The sequence below is a fragment of the Taeniopygia guttata genome, chromosome 1, assembly GCF_048771995.1.
Source record: "Taeniopygia guttata chromosome 1, bTaeGut7.mat, whole genome shotgun sequence".
NCBI classification, from domain to species: Eukaryota; Metazoa; Chordata; class Aves; order Passeriformes; family Estrildidae; genus Taeniopygia; species Taeniopygia guttata.
In genome coordinates this window covers 60,068,854-60,085,544 of record NC_133024.1, presented here as the reverse complement: position 1 = coordinate 60,085,544, position 16,691 = coordinate 60,068,854, and the positions used below count along the sequence as shown (strand labels likewise).

Genomic DNA, 16,691 nt, shown 5'->3' with positions numbered 1-16,691 from the left:
GTGAGACAACTGGTAAAGAACAATAGGACTGACTAAATACTCTTGAGTATTAGAGAAATTAATCTAAATCAAAAATCCCTGGTAGCTTACTACCCTCTACCAGTTTTATTTGTGCAAGACTGCTTCCCAATTATTTATTTACACTCTTCCGCTTTAAAAACAAAGTTGTTATGTTCACACAACCTTAATTTAATAACTTAACCATAATAATTACCAATGAAGTAATATATTTCTCTTTATGTTCTGTTTTTTCACATATATTCACTGGGTTATCCTCATGCTATCACTACTTCATGCACCAAGGAAGAGTTTAGAAAGATATGAAAAAGCAGAACTCTAACATGCATGAAGTGGAGCTGGTGAAATATTTTTATATATATAATACACTCTATATATTTAACACACACAATGACATAATGCAAATGCATTAAGACTGAGCAAAAGCAGTATCTTTTTTTCAAGCTGAATCGATTACAAGCAGAAGAATACCTCCTGACTGCAAGAATTATTTCTATGATGAGAACATTGAAAAAAAAAGATGGTTTTGTTAAAAGAAAAAGAAGAAAAATTCTTATACACCGACTAATCCCTTCAAGTACTGTTAATCAAGAATGTGATTTATCTTCAATAAGTACCTTAACAAAAACAACTTTGAAAAATAGCAAACATTCTATAAAACTATTTGGCTGGAGGCTACAAGCAAGAAATGTAACCAGCATATAGTACATAGCCACCAAAACATAAAACAAAATATTCTGTTTTACGGGGACACCTGTATTTAGGAAAACAGGCAAGGTTTCTGCTTAGTCCAGTAAGGAAAATTCAAGCTTTCTGCAGACTGAGCAGAGGTATTCTACAGAAACTGATCTGGAATTACTCTCTTATTAATTGTTTAAAATGAGGATTTGTATTTTAGAAACTGTAATTTTGGAGATAGCTCTCTGAGATGCTCATGCTTTACTACCCCCATACCAATACCATGATTTATTTCTTCATTTTAGAGCCTCAGCACCAATAACAAAATCTGATAACTGTCTTTGAAAAGCCATGCACTAGACTGATCATCTCAAATTTGTGTGATCACAAATTTGATCAGAACTCACTTTACTTTGGCCATACTTCCAAATTACTGTGTTAACAAAGCCTTACACTGCAAAGTTAGAGCACAAAAAAAACAATACTGATTTCTTGGATGATTTTAAAAAGTGTTCTGTGGATATTTATGAGCTGTGTCTAGAAAAAACTCTGTCATGCAGAATTTGTCCATGTTGACTTCACACACAAGAAAAAAAAAAAAAGGGGTTTTCTTTTTAAATGAATTCTATTACTGAAAACTTTTACTTTCTTGCAGCACCATGCATTACTTCTATTTAGTCCAATACAAAATACTGGGGAAAAAGCTAACAAATTTGCGAGGCACATAGAGGGAAACAACTTCCAGCCTTTTTTGCAAGTTTTCAGACCTTTTATTGGTATAAGATTTTTTAGATTTAACTAGCCTGTTCACTATTCCCTGACTATTTCAAACTCCATCCAAAGTATTTAGAAATCATTCAGAAACTTATATTTATAACAAGCACACATTCACATCTAGTAACTGGTACATTTGTTTCTTGGGGCAGGGCAGTGTTAGGGTTGGGGTGAATATTTTTCCCTTTTAAAGGTAAACCCTGCAACACTGGATAGAAACACAAGGAAACCTCACAGACTCCTTCTGTTGCCTACATGTACAGTCTCAACTGCAATGCTTGAGTTTCATTGTTCCCACAGCAATACCCTGACTTATTTCTTCATTTTAGAGCCTTTCCCTGTAGAGGCTAAACCTCACACTGTCTGTTACTCCCTTTAACAAGTACTTGTAGGAAAGCTTATTTTTCTCCAGGCTACCAATGCTTCATAGATAAACATGGCTTAAATTTTTCTGATAAATGGTATGCTGGAGGGATCCCAGAGCCACATCTCCCACTGCTTAACATTTAAGTGCATAACTAAAATGCTTCAGTGAGACTACCAATTACTGCAGTTCTGTTACTACTGCACAGAACTGCTCAACACCAAACGCAGCTATGACATTCCAGAAGCCATTTTTAGCCCAGGGCACTAATCCAAAAATAACCTTTTCAGTTCTCTAGGAAGCCAAATGTACAAAGATATGAAAACTGGCAGAAGGAATACAGCACTTCTTGCCAAAATACTGATTTTTTTTTTTTTTTTTTTTTTTTGTACATAGTTACTACTTTCATATTACCTGATTCTTAACTGATTGCAAATCTATAGTGATATTCTTTTCAGGACTATTGTGTGCAAGTTGTGTGTTTGTGCCAGAAGCTACTATAAAGTGAGTTTCTGCATTGTGTTAATACATTTAAAACCACTCCCAGGACTTAAGACCTTAATGGAAGCTTTAAGTCTCTACTGCTATCCCAACATCTTCCAGAACAAAACTAATTCAAATGCCTCAACATCCATTCTTCAAGATATCATACACTGGCAGTTAAAAAAATACAAAAAAAAAAAAAAATCCCAGAGAACCAAAGTTGGATTCCATCCACAGTTGTGTCTCTGATCTGTTCTGAGATCTAGATTAAGCCATTCAAAATTCCTGCTTCTCAGTTTTTCCAATCTATACAACCAGGGATAATCTGCATCATTACAGAACAATGAAATAACTCACTGAGCAAAGTCTGCATGGTAATTTTTTAATGGAAACATAGAGCAAGATTTATACTAGGAACAACTAAAAGTAGAAATCTTAAAGTCATTATATTAATGACTTAAAGACTTTAAGCTCTTAAAGTCATTACATTAACAATCAATATAATTACATAAAAGGCTTTCAAATTACAAGAAATTCAAAAGAGTACTTTCTCTACCCTTAGACATTGCTGACTGGTTGGCTGAACGTAAAAGTAACACACAGCACACTTCAGCAGAGCAGTAATAGCAGCAATACCATGATACAAAAGTCTACACCATGACAGTGTCTGCCTTATCTCTAAAGTAACTTAGAAAAATGTTAGCAAATTGAAGTTACTGGTTATTTTAAATCAGTTCATATTTTCTTTCAAATCATAAGATCCACTCCACTTGCATGAAAGATTTTTTTGCGGTGAGTCTGCCAGATTACCTTCACTTTTTACGGTGAATTTGAAACACCACATTAAAAAAAAAAAAAAAAAAAAAAAGTTCTGAAGATGGGGTAGAAATTTGGCAAGTTTTTAAAATGAAAAACAATTTCAGGCTCTGCAGTCTTTTTTGTTGCCCTCAAACAAAACCTCAGAAAAATCCCATAAAACTACATATTGCCAAATTAGCATAATAGTTTTCCATCAAATTTGAAAGTTCAGACAGTGAATGGAAACACCCATTATAACATGGCTACAATTCAGTAAATCAGTCTTAATTTCTGCACATTATGACTAAGAAGCTACAGCATCATATTGACACTGTATAGAAACTAGAAGGAACAGTACTGAGGGGTCTCAAAATAAGACAAAGTATGGAAACACTTCAGATGGATGGGACAAGGATGTTGTTCATACATCTTCCTTCAAACACACCAGTAAACAAGGGGAAATAAAATACCATGTCTAGCAAACCTTGCAAGTGACAGGACATGTGTGAGTGAGAAAAAAATCAAGTCAGTAACACCAGGCAATTTGAACGGCTGCTAAGTGGAACACAAGTAAGGAGTAGGCATTCAGCCAGACTGGAATTCAAACCTTGGAAAGGGGATCACAGACAAAACTTACCAAGCAGGGAAACTACACTATGCAAAGTGGAAGGCAAAAGGACAGTTCTCTTGAACTGGGGTGAACTCAAAAAAGAAAAAACAACCAAACAAGCAAACAAGAAGCCCTAGCAACACAACATAAAATGAGCATGGGAAACCCTGGGTTAAGCTGTTCCCCTTGATCAATCACAGCTGTGTTTAGTAACCAGGGCATCCTTGTCCTGGCCCAGCTGCTGAGAAAGCTCCTTTCAGCTTTGACCAGACACCCATTCCAGAAATCTTCATAACGGTCTGCATTTCTTAATTATGTAACATATGAATGACACTATATTCTTCCTCCTTCCCCACTGAACAGACACACAGCTTTGCTGTTGATACGCTTGCCCTGCCTTAAAAAGACTGAATTGAATGAAGCCTCACTATTCTCAAAATACAGTAATGTAACAGCAGCAATAGACAGGTACTACCTGTCTACTATTCAATAATCCCTATTTCTACTCTCAATAGCGTTTTAAATAGTTAAAAGTTCAAATAGGACAAAAAGTCATTTTAATAATAAAAGCTTTGCTAACCATGATAACAATTTCACTGTTTTTAAAATCAGACATAAGGTTCTTACTGTACATAAACTATTGCAGTTGCTTTTTTGGTATTTTGCCTTACCCTGTAAAGGTCACCCAAGGGTGTATTCTGCTCCACGTCTCTTCTTGGCTTACCCTCTGATTCAATTTTCTTCTCCTATCCCACTTCACAAAACTTCTCCATCAGTTTCAGTGATTTATCTTTGAACACACATTTTATGAACCTGTTTCTTTCTGTTCACCAAACAAAAGATCCAGCTACTTACTCATGCTTTTCTCTTCACATTTGAACATGGTGGGGTTTTCCCATCTTATTTATTTTTCATTTTTACTTTTTGCCTGTCTAATGTAATGCTACAAAGGAGAGGTGTCACTGCAAATAGCACAACCAAAGATGCAGACTTTAGATGCTAAAAAACCTCATGTCTGTTCACACAGGATAAATTGAAGTGAAAGTGTCATTTGCAGTCACTTTGCTACTTTTGAAATATACTACTTCAGAATATAAACTAGTATTATAATAGCATTTTAATATTCTTAACAGTATAAAGAAATCAAGTAATAAGCTATGTTTAAATATGTTCCCAAGATGTACTTTGCTGAATTTTACTTAATTCAAAAAATGATTTGCTTTAAATCCTTCACACACATATTAATGCCAGCTGCTCCAGCCAATGTCACTTTCTAGCAGAAAGAAGTATTTATCAGGCTACAACAGTAGAAAACACCTAGTTTGTACAGTTAAATCCAAAACATAGAAATTAAACCTGCTACTAATCTAATATTCTAAAGCACCACGGTCCTGAAAGGAAATAGAAACATTATAACTACTGAACTTTGCACCAAGGAATGAAATCACACATCTACAGAAAATCAATATAAAAACCTTCTCTATACAGCAGCACAGGTCACTGCTAACGTTGGTGCTCAGCTATTTTGTCCTTGTTCTGCTTCTCATAAAGACCAAGAATTCTATTCTGATATTTAAAACTTCCAGCTACTTCCAGTAATTTCCCTATCCATTCCTAGAAGAACTACCTCACATAATCACCATGAACTTATCAGTTAGCTTTTAACTAAATCTACACAAGCTCAGCTGAACATGAAACACTTCATGCAGCTTCAAAAGCAAGTGTAAACCTCCTCAGGCTCCAAATTAGGCGCAAAACTAACCCCCACTTTGCTCTGCCACGATCATCATCTCACAACTTTTGACTTTTTGTTTTTTCCTTTAAGAATATTTCTCCTTTTGTCCTCCTGTCCCAGGCTGTAGACTATTAATGTTATTTCTATTTTTAAATAGGAGGTTTACAGGCATTAGGGTGTTCTGCACCATACAAGGAAAAAAAGAATAAAAAGCTGGCCAGCAAGACACCCTTAGAGAAAGACACTGGGGAGAAAGCGTTAGAATTTCATAAATGAACTCCTCCCACACAGACACATCTATGCACAAATTTAGCAGAAAGGAATTATTCCTCCAGAAGCTTAACCCCTCAGTAGTATTCCAAAGAACTGCTCTGATGGGTGTAAAATACAACATGGTCAGCAGAGAACAGTCAGAAGTCAGATGTAACACCCATTTCCAGTTTTGACAGTGATCCACTCACTGAACACAGGGATAACATTTCTGGCTCTTTCAGTTTTACACATCAGAGGACAATAAATGGGAACACTTTTCATCATTCTGGTCTCAGCAAAACAAGTTTAACATATCTCTGATTTGGGAAGTGCCATTTCAATTATTTGAATCATATTGATTTAAACTGTGAATTAGCAATCTAACCAGCTAGGGAATGTTCACAAACCTAGCAAATGTTTACTAACAGTCAGCAAGAGCACAGCAGGCAGAATGATGAGCAGTCACCCTATGGCCCAGTGAAGTTACTCATCCTTCCTAGAATGGTCATTCTGAAACACAAAACACCAGTCTCTCCATCTCAGTTGATCTTGTACCTCTGCAAGCAGCAGAATCATTGGGTTTTCCTTACACAGACAAATGGATGCTAAGCTTCCCAAACTTAAATTCAACAATTAGTATTTCATAGTACGAATATGAAACTATTATTTGTAGCATAAAGTCTGTAAATGTCATGTATCTTGCAGCCAAATAGTTTTCTCCATGTTTATCTGATTCTCTATGCACACAATTCTAGTCATTATGAACATAACTGGCATTTTTCCTTAGTTTTACAGATTTCAGAGAATTATCCCAAGCCATTACACACATCCCCCTTCTTTGACGTCATATATTTTTTTCAATAGTTCATAAGTTTTCATTCTCTACGACATTTCTGCCTTTAACAGTATCACCAAATATTTCCTTGTTCAAACCTATATTGCATTGGCATTTGCCCCCTTCCTCTTCCAAGCCAGAACTCTACGGTGCAAATACTCATTCTACTTTGTCATAGTGGATTCTGCCCCAGCCTCTTCCCCTCACAGAAGTATTCAGTGTTTTCAAAACTCTCTGTATAGTGTTAAAACTCTCTGTATAGTGTTTCAAAACTCTCTGTATAGTGTTAAGATTCATACAGTCTCTCCTGTTTGAGAGATGTCTAAACTAAGATGCCTTTTTTGCTGAAGAAACAATAGAAACAGACCAGGGAAGGACTAAAAGAAGGCTCACAAACAATGGAGGGATATTTGGCTTCTACCTCCCACCAGTGATCACAGGTGAATGGACCTGCAAAACTGCTTGTCCAAAAGCATTTGCAAAGGAACCTGTAGCACCTTGACTTTCATAACAGCACTTCTGGAGCTCTGAGTCAGTCTTTTCCAAGCAGATTGGCCAAGGATGCACAAAACAACAATATTTCTACAAAAGCCTTCAGTTTTTATTAATTCATATGCACAGCATGTCCAAACATAGCAATACTAGGCAGAGCTATTTAAAAAAACTGCCACCCTAATGGAGAAGTTCACTTTGGGGGTAAAGGTTCAATCCACAGCAGAGCCTATTCCTGCTCAAATTGAGGGGTTTCACCCCTCCTCCCATCCAAGTGTTTTTAAGCTGGCATCTCTCCTACCTCTTAGCCAGTACATTAATTTTAAAACCTCTCTACAAAAAAGAAAATACAAACAATCAAATACAAGGGCAAGACACACACAGTCAGCAGCAGAAAGCCAGTAATCTGCTCAAGCCACGTTCTGAAACAGTAACCAGGCAATCGGGTACTCATAATTTGTTCAATGCAACAAAATCAGTCTGAGCTAATTCACTTTATTTTGTACTGAGGAGTGTCTAACAGCACCTGCAAAGACACTGGCTACATTTCAGCTATGGGAGCATAAATCTCAAGACAAAAGAGGTAACTTTCAAAAGCACCACTGACTAGACTCTACAGCAAGAGAACTAATAGACTGTTTTCAATAGAACTCAATAGCCTTAACGTTTATAAGATCCACAAGCAAGGATATAGTCTGGTTCCAGGAAGAATAAAAGGGCCAAGAGGGTTTAAATGGTACAGAAACTGTTAAATACATAATAATGTTACATATACTGCTGGATACATAATAATGAATATAAAATTGGTATTTCTTGATTTTTTTAGCCATAAGAATTACATCCCCTAAATTTTGGCTGCAGGGTAATATTCAACTCATTGGTGATAATAAGCAAACATATTTATTCTTTCTCCCTGTACTAATATACTTAAGATATTATTTGTGTACAGAAACAGTAAGTAAGGTTAGAAATCTTCAAATAAACACAGAAAGGCTGTAGGAATGGACTAACTTTTGAAATGAAAAAGAAACAGTTTTATTATTTTTTTTAGCCTTATAAAGACATTATTTATTGACGTGATTTTGAATTAAATTACCAAGATGGGAGGCTCTCAGCCTTATCCAAAAATAACCCCGCAATTTAATCAAAATATGAAATAAAAATTATGAATTATTCAAAGTAATTACCAGAGAGAACTCTTAAAAGGAGAGGGACATATCAAATATCTTTTTCTCTACTGGCCAAATAACAATCAAATTCTAAACAAGAGTCCATATAGTGGTCATATTTGATACTTGGAAGTGTACAGTAGCACAAACAAACCAGTCTGGATGTCTGAAATCCTGCCCAGTACAACCTGCACTTAGAACAGGTGGAACCAACTGCACATCTACTGCTGAAATTAGGAGAATTCTCAGACATGAAGGAAAAATTACATTAATAAAGCAGGTGGAGAAAATAAGTAAGAATAAATTACAACATTCTAATGTACACAGAATCATAGAATGGTCTAGGCTGGATTGAACCTTTAAATGTCATCTAGTTCAACTTCCCTACATGGAGCAGAAACATCTTTGACTAGATATGGTTGCTCTGAGCCCCATGCACATCATATTTAATTTTTTTAAAAAGGAGGGAAACAAGAAACACTAGTGTTGGTATCAGCAAAGAGGAATGAAAGGAACATATTTCACCCAAACCAGCATCAATGTTCACAGTGATACTATGATTTTTCAACCATCTTGAAAGCAAATCCATAGTTATACAGTCAAAACAACTATTTCAAAGATGCCAGGCAAAGGTGTCTTCAACACAGCATTGTCCAACAAGTATAGCCCACTCAGAAACACTTTTAAAAAACAGCAGGTAGGTGCTCTTTTATCAAGAGAGCATTTTCTTGCACAAAAAAAAAATACACATTCCTTCCAAAATTTCATACTGTCCAATGTAGCAATAAAATACTTCAATTTGTAATTATTTTCTAATAATCTAGCATGTACTTTAAAAAATTTTCTTCTCTGCCAGGTCACTACCAGCAGCAGCAAGTAATCCCTCCTCAGGTGCCTAACTCACCCAACAGAAATGGATGAAGCAGGTATTCACCAGAAAAGGTTCAGAGGATCTGTCTTCAGAAATACAATCAAAGCCCACAGAAATAGGCTGAAGTAATACAGTAGCCAGCCATGGTTACATCTTCCGGGCCTTTGCTTGCTCTTTTATAAAGTAACATGCTTCCAGCATTCCCAGTGGTTTGGAGGAATATAATTGCATGTTATTACTTAAGAACTATGTGATTACTGTGCCACTGCCTTCTGCATAACCCAGCCTGTAATAAAAGTGATAAGAATAGCATTTATTATTTTTGAAATTGTTTTTGCATTGCATCCACACTGATGTGGTTTAAAACATCTGACTAAACTCAGCACACTTTACATAGAGGTTTTATTTTCTTCTAACAGGAGTGAACACCATGAAAACTCCATTCTGTGTGCAGAGAGACCTGACCAGATCACTCAGCACTTGAGCAGAGCCCTCAAAGACTGAGGAAGAAGTCTTCTATCACATTTCCATAACCATGATGGATTTAATGTAAAGAAAAGTCACAGAAGAAAAAGCATAATCAGAAGCTGCAGGAATAGAAAGTGACAAGTACAGTTCAGCCTCTGTAGTTATTACAGAATGTAACTGCAGTGAGAACTAGAAAAATCAAACTATCCCATCCCAGCTGTTACAACAAGCCACGACCCTTTCATAAATGCATCAATTGCTATATAAAATCAGACTTCTAACTTCAGGAAAAAAATAAATGCATGAACAGAGAACTTAAAGTTGATCACTTACTTCTTCCTCAGACCTACAAAAAGCACTTGGAACCGTTCTAGAAAACAAGCTTGATAATATTGTATTTGAAAGCAGCTGTAGATGATCACTTTCTGAATCAAAAAATATTTTCAGTCTGCAGTACTAAAACATTGTCAAGTGCAGACATGGTTTCAGTTTTCTGGAAATTCCCTGCTCCTCAGAGCTCTAAACTTAACTCGCCTTACTAATATCATCTGCATCAAGGAGTATCCTCATTTTTCAGAGACTGGCAATCCCCCCCTCCCCTCCAAAAAAGAGTGACAGGCTACCCCTACCCCAAAAACAAATGTTTCAGGACTTCAGAGACATGTCAGCACATCAGATCCAAAACTATAAATCACTCATTTCAAGGATCTACTCCAAGTAGTACGAGAAAGTTTTCCACTATGCACATTTATGGAGAGGAAGCAGGAGAGAAATTCCCATCAAGAGTTTGCTCCAAGAGTTTCAGAAATCTGGCCTTAAGCCAAGCATCTCTTCTGTTTATATATTTGTTATGTAATGTAACAAATGAAAAAAAAACATGGATTTTTTGGAAATATATCAACACACAACTTTCAAGGCAGTTCCCATTAAACAGTTACAACAAGCTGTTACAAACAAAACCTTAAAGCAACTATAGATTAACACAGTGTTCTTCTAAAAAGGGACAATGAAAAAAGGGCTGCTGTTTTCACAAGATTAAGACGCGGGTTGATCTACACTGCTGTTTATACCAAACAAAAAGAGGATGAAAACACAATTCTACATTCAATTTCATATTGAATGTTTTCCATGTAAACTCTGACAAAAGCACAATACTTGAAGACACAGACTACTTTATTCATAGAAAAATCAGCAGAACAAGCAAGGTGCTTGAAGCAAGAAGCAGGCGCTACCTCTACATACTACACACAGCTCGTGCCTGTACAGCACTTACACAACGCACAAATACTAACATCCAATCACTACCAATCAAACAATTTTCTTCCCAGTATACAACCCACTCAGTATACAATTTGGTTTTCCAACTGTTTGGTTCAATATTAAACAAGCTCAGTTTCTGGATTTCCAAACTATTTATCTTGTATTGCAGTATGTATGCTAGAACTCAACTTTGAAAAAGAAATGAGATAAAAAATGCCTTGTGGGGGCGACAGGCTGAAAGTCATTCTTCTAGCCATACAGAGTTCCCCTACTGTGCCTATCTCTTTCACATCTGCTACTGAGTCAACTAATGGTTAGTATGGTAATTCATGCCATCAATTCATGGTAGTTTCATTCATCAAGCTTCCTTCACTTTTTTTTTTATTGATATGATGATACAGGTGCTCACACAGACCAAAGTGAAATCCACTCACAACAGCCATCAAGTAACAAAGTTAAACAACAATAACACATGACTGCTACCACACATCTGAGGCACTAACTCGGGGACAGACACAATAAGCAGCACATGTGTCTCCATATACAGGAAGGCAAAAGTGCCCTCATGTGCAGGAGTAGCTGAGAATTTAGATTCATGTTATCACATGTCTGCATGAAGGTATAGCACCTGCTGTTTTGTGGGACAAAAACAAGTGACTACACGTCTCCTGCTCGGCTGCCACAACACAACTATCTCCAGCAGGCAAATGGGGACACAAGGGCAGCAGAGGCCGTGTACTGAAGACCTTAGCAATACACTAATACACCCTTCTAATGAGGGTTTGCACCCTTTTACCTAGTGACACCATGTAAAGAAGGGATTAGGTTCCATCACCTGGAATAAACAGGAGCAGGAAAACTCACATGACCCTTTGACGTGGGTCTGCCTCACTGGGTGACAAATAACTGTGCCCTTTTTTTATGCTGGAAGAAAAGGGCGAGAGCAAGTTAACACAGACTGAATATATGTCCCCTCACCACTCCTGCCTGCAGAGGCCCTTCCCCTCTGCAGATTTATGTAATGATAGTGTCCCCACTGTAGAGTACGTACAGTGCCTGTGAAGACAGGGATTTCTCTCTACATTTGCTCTGGAAGATAGCATTGCATAGAGCTGGCACTTGTGGCTACATGGCTGTGAGGACACTAAGGGGGCATGCCAACCCCAGTGCAGAACGAGTGGCATTTGTGAAAGGCAGCATGCTCCCTGGGGCACCTGCACAACAGTCTTCCTATGGACATGCCTCCCATTATGGCATGCAAACAGGTGACATGTTCAGAGGCACATGAGTATCTCAATGTGGTTACATACGAACTTGCATCCCCTCCATGCCAGGTGGGCTCGCCCACGAGCAGCAGGACGGAACCAGCAGGTACCACCCTAACACCATGTGCATTCCTCCCGCGGCTGAATCAAAGGTGGGCTGGCTGCCACCGCAAACCTCAGCAGTCAGGGAAGGGTGGCACAGAGACGCACATTCCCCAGAAAGAGAAGCGGACAGGTGCGAGCAAGAATTCCCCGCACGTTCCCCCGGTGTGCCACGGGAGAGGCAGCTCTGTCTCACCGAGCGCCGAGCGGGGGGATGGAGGGAGCGTGCACAGATCCAGCCATATGGAAGCAAACACCTACCTCATACACCAAGGCGGGCGGAATAAAGAAAGCACAGGATCCACGGAGACATGGGGGTGGGCTCGGCTTCCGTGCAGGGACGGGCCCCAGAGGAAGGCGAACGAAAGGGTGGGGAGTGGGTGTTCGCCTCACAGGGAGGTTGGGGGGCACTGACGCGCCTGAGGGGGCGGGGAGGGGGTCCCGGGCGATTCAACAAACCCGCCTTCGCCGCTCCCCGGCCGCCCCCGCCCGGGCTCACCTGCCCGCACCGTGTCCGAGAGGTCGTGGCTGAGGGCGGCGGCGCTGCGCGGGAACTCCTTCAGTTTCCTGCCGCTCAGGTTGAGCCCCCCGGAGTGCGCCGCCTCCTCCAGCGCCCGCTCCAGACCGCGGTTCAGCGGCGCCTGCAGACCCAGCGCCCCGCCGCCGCCGCCGCCGCCGCCCACCCCGGCGGCCGCCGCCAGAGCAGCAGAGGGGAAGGGCTGCGGCTCGCCTCCCAGCGTCGCCATCTTTCCCTCGCCGCTGGGGCTACCCGAGAGGGCCACCGGACCTGCCTCCCTCCTTCCCTTCTTCTCCCCCTCCTTCCTCCTCCTCCTCCTCCTCCTCCCGCTCGCGGCGGCGGCGGCGCGAGCAGGGGGCGGAGGCGCGCGGCCCGGGCGAGGCGCGCCCACTGCGCATGCTCCGCCCCTCCCGGCACCGCTCCCCGCCGCGGCGCCACCTAGCGGCGGCGCGCTGCTGCCGGCGCTGGAAGTGCCAGTGGGGAGGCGGAGAGGGGGCGGCTCTGCATTGTTTCCTGGCCACAGCATTCCTTGGAAAGCCGGCCCGGGAGGCCTGCCCGCCGCCTACTTGGGCCCCTTCTGCGGGCAGCCGGCGGGGCTGCCCCTCAGCAGGCCCCGGGCGCTAGATGGGTGGCGGCGGCGGCGGGGCGGTGTGAGCCCGCAGGTGTGCCGGCAGCAGCGGGTGCGGGCCCGGCTTTCCTCACGGGGAAGTTAAATCCGCAGCGGCTGCAGCCCCCGAGCGGGGCCCTGGGGAGCACCTGCCCTGCAGAAGGGCTTTCTGTGCCGTGATTCTCCCTCAGCGGCCCGTTCCCACCTGTCTGCGGCTCCTGCGCACAACCTGCCCCAGAGGGACGGACCCTGGAAGGATTTGTAGTGACAAACCAAGCCTAGGAGCCGCCAGCTGTTCAGGTTCCGGCGGGATCACCTTTCCGAGCGGGTGAGGGTGCTGGGTTTGGTTTATTTCCCCCTTCCTCTCTGCAGTTTGGCGAAGCTGAGCACGGGAGATGAGGAGGAGCAAGGCCGAGTGTTCCCACATGAGTTACAGTGTTTAAAGATGAAACAGGGCTTGGAACAAGATCACCCCTGACCTGTGCTTTACAGACCATTACATTTCACTCACTTAACGTGAGCCGTGATCAATGGTTGACATTAAACCAAAGCCTTCCCAGCTCCAGGAAGTTTAACTGCTGTGTACTGCAAGGACAAGGAAGACCTAACTGGCACAAGGAAATAAGCCCAAGTTTCTGAAAAACAGGAGACATCATAGCAAGTTCAGCAGTCACAACCAGAAACAGCACTGGGGAAAAAGGTGTCAAGAAAATGGTAGGAAGGGTATTAGAGGTGGACCTTTTCACATAAAAAAAAATCATGGCATCCATTAAAAACTTGTTCTTTATAATTAAGATATGTTCTCAGTATCAGCATTTTTCATTTATGTTTTATAAGCATCGTATCACTGCAAAAGTGCCAGCAAGCAGCCTAGCAGTGTTTCTAAAGAGATGCTTTACATTAAGGAAAGAGCTGTAGGGTAGATGGGTAGAAGGGGGTTATTTCACTCTAACTACATTTATAGTACACCTAAAATAAAACCCCTGAGCTTAATCACCAGTGCAAATTCCCGTCATACCTACTACTGCCAGTTCTTCATGTTTGATGCAGAGATCTTAGTTTTTGGTATGATTAAATCAGTGTACTAGCAGTTCAAGAAAATTTTGGATGCACCAGAGAGTAAATCTTGACAGTATTCCTTGGAACAACCCTTAGTCAAAGTTAACCAACAGTTACCACAATATTTGTGCCCAGATATCACATTGCTTTTGACAAAGCTTGTTGGTGGGTTATGAAGATTGTATTACACACAAATTTCCATTAGTCACAGCATGTTTTGGTTGTTAAAATGTTAGAATGTTTCATTCCAGTTTACGTGCAATCTTTGCATTGCTGCTGGAAAGCATAAAGAAAGAGATAAATAGTTACGTCTTCTCAGCAACTTAAAGAAAAGTGTTGAGAAACAGTAAGTAATAAAAACATTATTCAATTCAAGTTGAATAAATGGTAAATAAGAGCTAACTGATAGGCTACTCCTATATTTTTAAATGCAAGTTTAATTAACTAAGTACTATATTCTTATACACTTAAATAAATCTGAAATACTGTAGGTTTTATAACTCAGTAAATGACTTTGCATGGAAGATTTCCTGTGTATTAAATTACCCAGCATTGTGGAATTTTATTTGGAAATTTTAAATATAGAATGAAACATTCAGGCAGCATAGAAGAAAAATTCCTCTTCCAGAATCAGGTCTTTACAGTCAGGAATCAGGCCTATCTTCTGTTGATGTTTGTGAAGTTTTCTCACCAGTGGAACACCATGTTCCTTCCTCCCTCACTTCTGGTAAGACATTATTTCTAAAGATAATTTTTATTTAAAAAAAAATTTAAAAAAGGAAAAAAATGTTTTATTTTTGTCTTCACTGGCCTCACACCATAACACTAATTCTGAGAATTGATTCACAGCATCTTGCTGAAGGAGATTAGCAGTGATATTTTTCTCAGCCTTATTTGAAGGACAACTCATCCTCCTTTGCAGGAGGTACTCAAAGCCCAGAGGAGGCACCAGGTTACCCTGCATGCAGGCAGACACCATGTGCCCACCTTGCCTGTCCTCCTGTCCTGCTGGGCTCATATGAAGGGCCTGTGGCTGGCAAAGGCAGACAAGTCAGCACAGCCTCCTCTCTTAGGACAAGCAACATCAGGACAGCTATGATTACAGGAAGGCTGGGGTTATACAGGCACTTGGCCGAGCAGGGGTTGAAGATGTGGGTTTTACTTTATAGCAGTGCAGGGGGACACACCAATAATCATACATCAAGACTGATTCAAACTGCTTTTTTGATCTGAGCAGCTGAGCTGCAATGAAGATATGACCTGTGCTTATCACACACTAAGTTGAAACTTCTGGCAGTAACACTATGAAAACTGTCCATATTACCAAGATTGTGGGAAGAAAAAAAAAAAAAAAAAAAAAAAAAAAAAAAAAAAAACAACAACAAAAAAATCTGTAAAGAACTGAGGCTGTACATTGCCTTCACTTTCCTTTCTGCCTGAGCACTGTGCCAGATCTAACTTTTCCTATAGATACAAAGAACTAGAAACTGGAAGCACTACAGAAAACAAAAACATCAATCACACCAGCACCAGTTTCCTACTTATGCAGATGCATTTGGAAGGTCACACTCCATATTTTGACTTTGGTCGGATCACTAAGCAGCCACATCCTGGCACAGCAGCTAAACTAAGCTGGTGGCAAGGTTTCACTGCAAGCAGCCCTTCCATTCCTTGCCCCCACCAGTTCCTATGTGACAGTATTTGCATTTGCTTGTCTCTTCAATAAGACCTAGAACAGCTTAAAATGAGCAGCTCAAGGAGGAAAACAGTGGATACTCTTCAGCAAGCTGATACAAGTGTTGCAGAGGAGACAAGAATACAGAAGGAAGTCTTATGGATGGTATCAGAAGACAGGTTTCTGTTCTGCCAAGTGGGTCACACATAATGATTGTGAGAACAAAGCTCATATCAGAAATGCACAGAGAGTACCACAGCTAAGGGAGACATGAGCCTTAGAGATCCAGAGTGAATTTCTATGACTATAAATTGGCAGAAAAAAGGCAAATGGCAAAATGCATGTGTCTTGTGAAGATCAGAGTTGGTGGGCACCTATGTGCAGGGTATTGGTCCCTCACAAGATAGCATGAGACCTCAGTGTGGGTACCTGTCCTGTGCTAGACATGTCACTTTGACAGCATGGAGCAGGAGAGCCTTACTTTACCTCAGCATGAAAACATTCACCTCATGCTCCATGTGCTCCAAGATAGTGCTGAAGAAGGAATTGTGTGAAGTAGTTCTGACAGTCAGGGTACACCAGTGCTTTCTTCACATGAACATCGCAGGTGGACAAGCTGTCTGGTCTGGAGGCAGAATCAACACACACATTAAGTAAAA

General features: G+C 40.6%; 1 protein-coding gene across 8 annotated transcripts in view; it reads right to left on the bottom strand.

Moving 5' to 3' along the window:
• Positions 1-13,093, bottom strand: part of LRCH1 (leucine rich repeats and calponin homology domain containing 1) — a 117,673-nt gene extending 104,580 nt beyond the window's left edge. For 2 of the 8 annotated variants that reach the window (XM_041716079.2, XM_041716080.2), the window contains exon 1: positions 12,674-13,092. In XM_041716079.2, coding sequence (XP_041572013.2) covers positions 12,674-12,920 — 247 coding nt within the window. In that variant the 5' untranslated portion in view covers positions 12,921-13,092. The other 6 variants (XM_030272440.4, XM_041716086.2, XM_041716092.2 and 3 more) reach the window with 5 other exon arrangements.
• Positions 13,094-16,691: the final 3,598 nt, after the last annotated feature.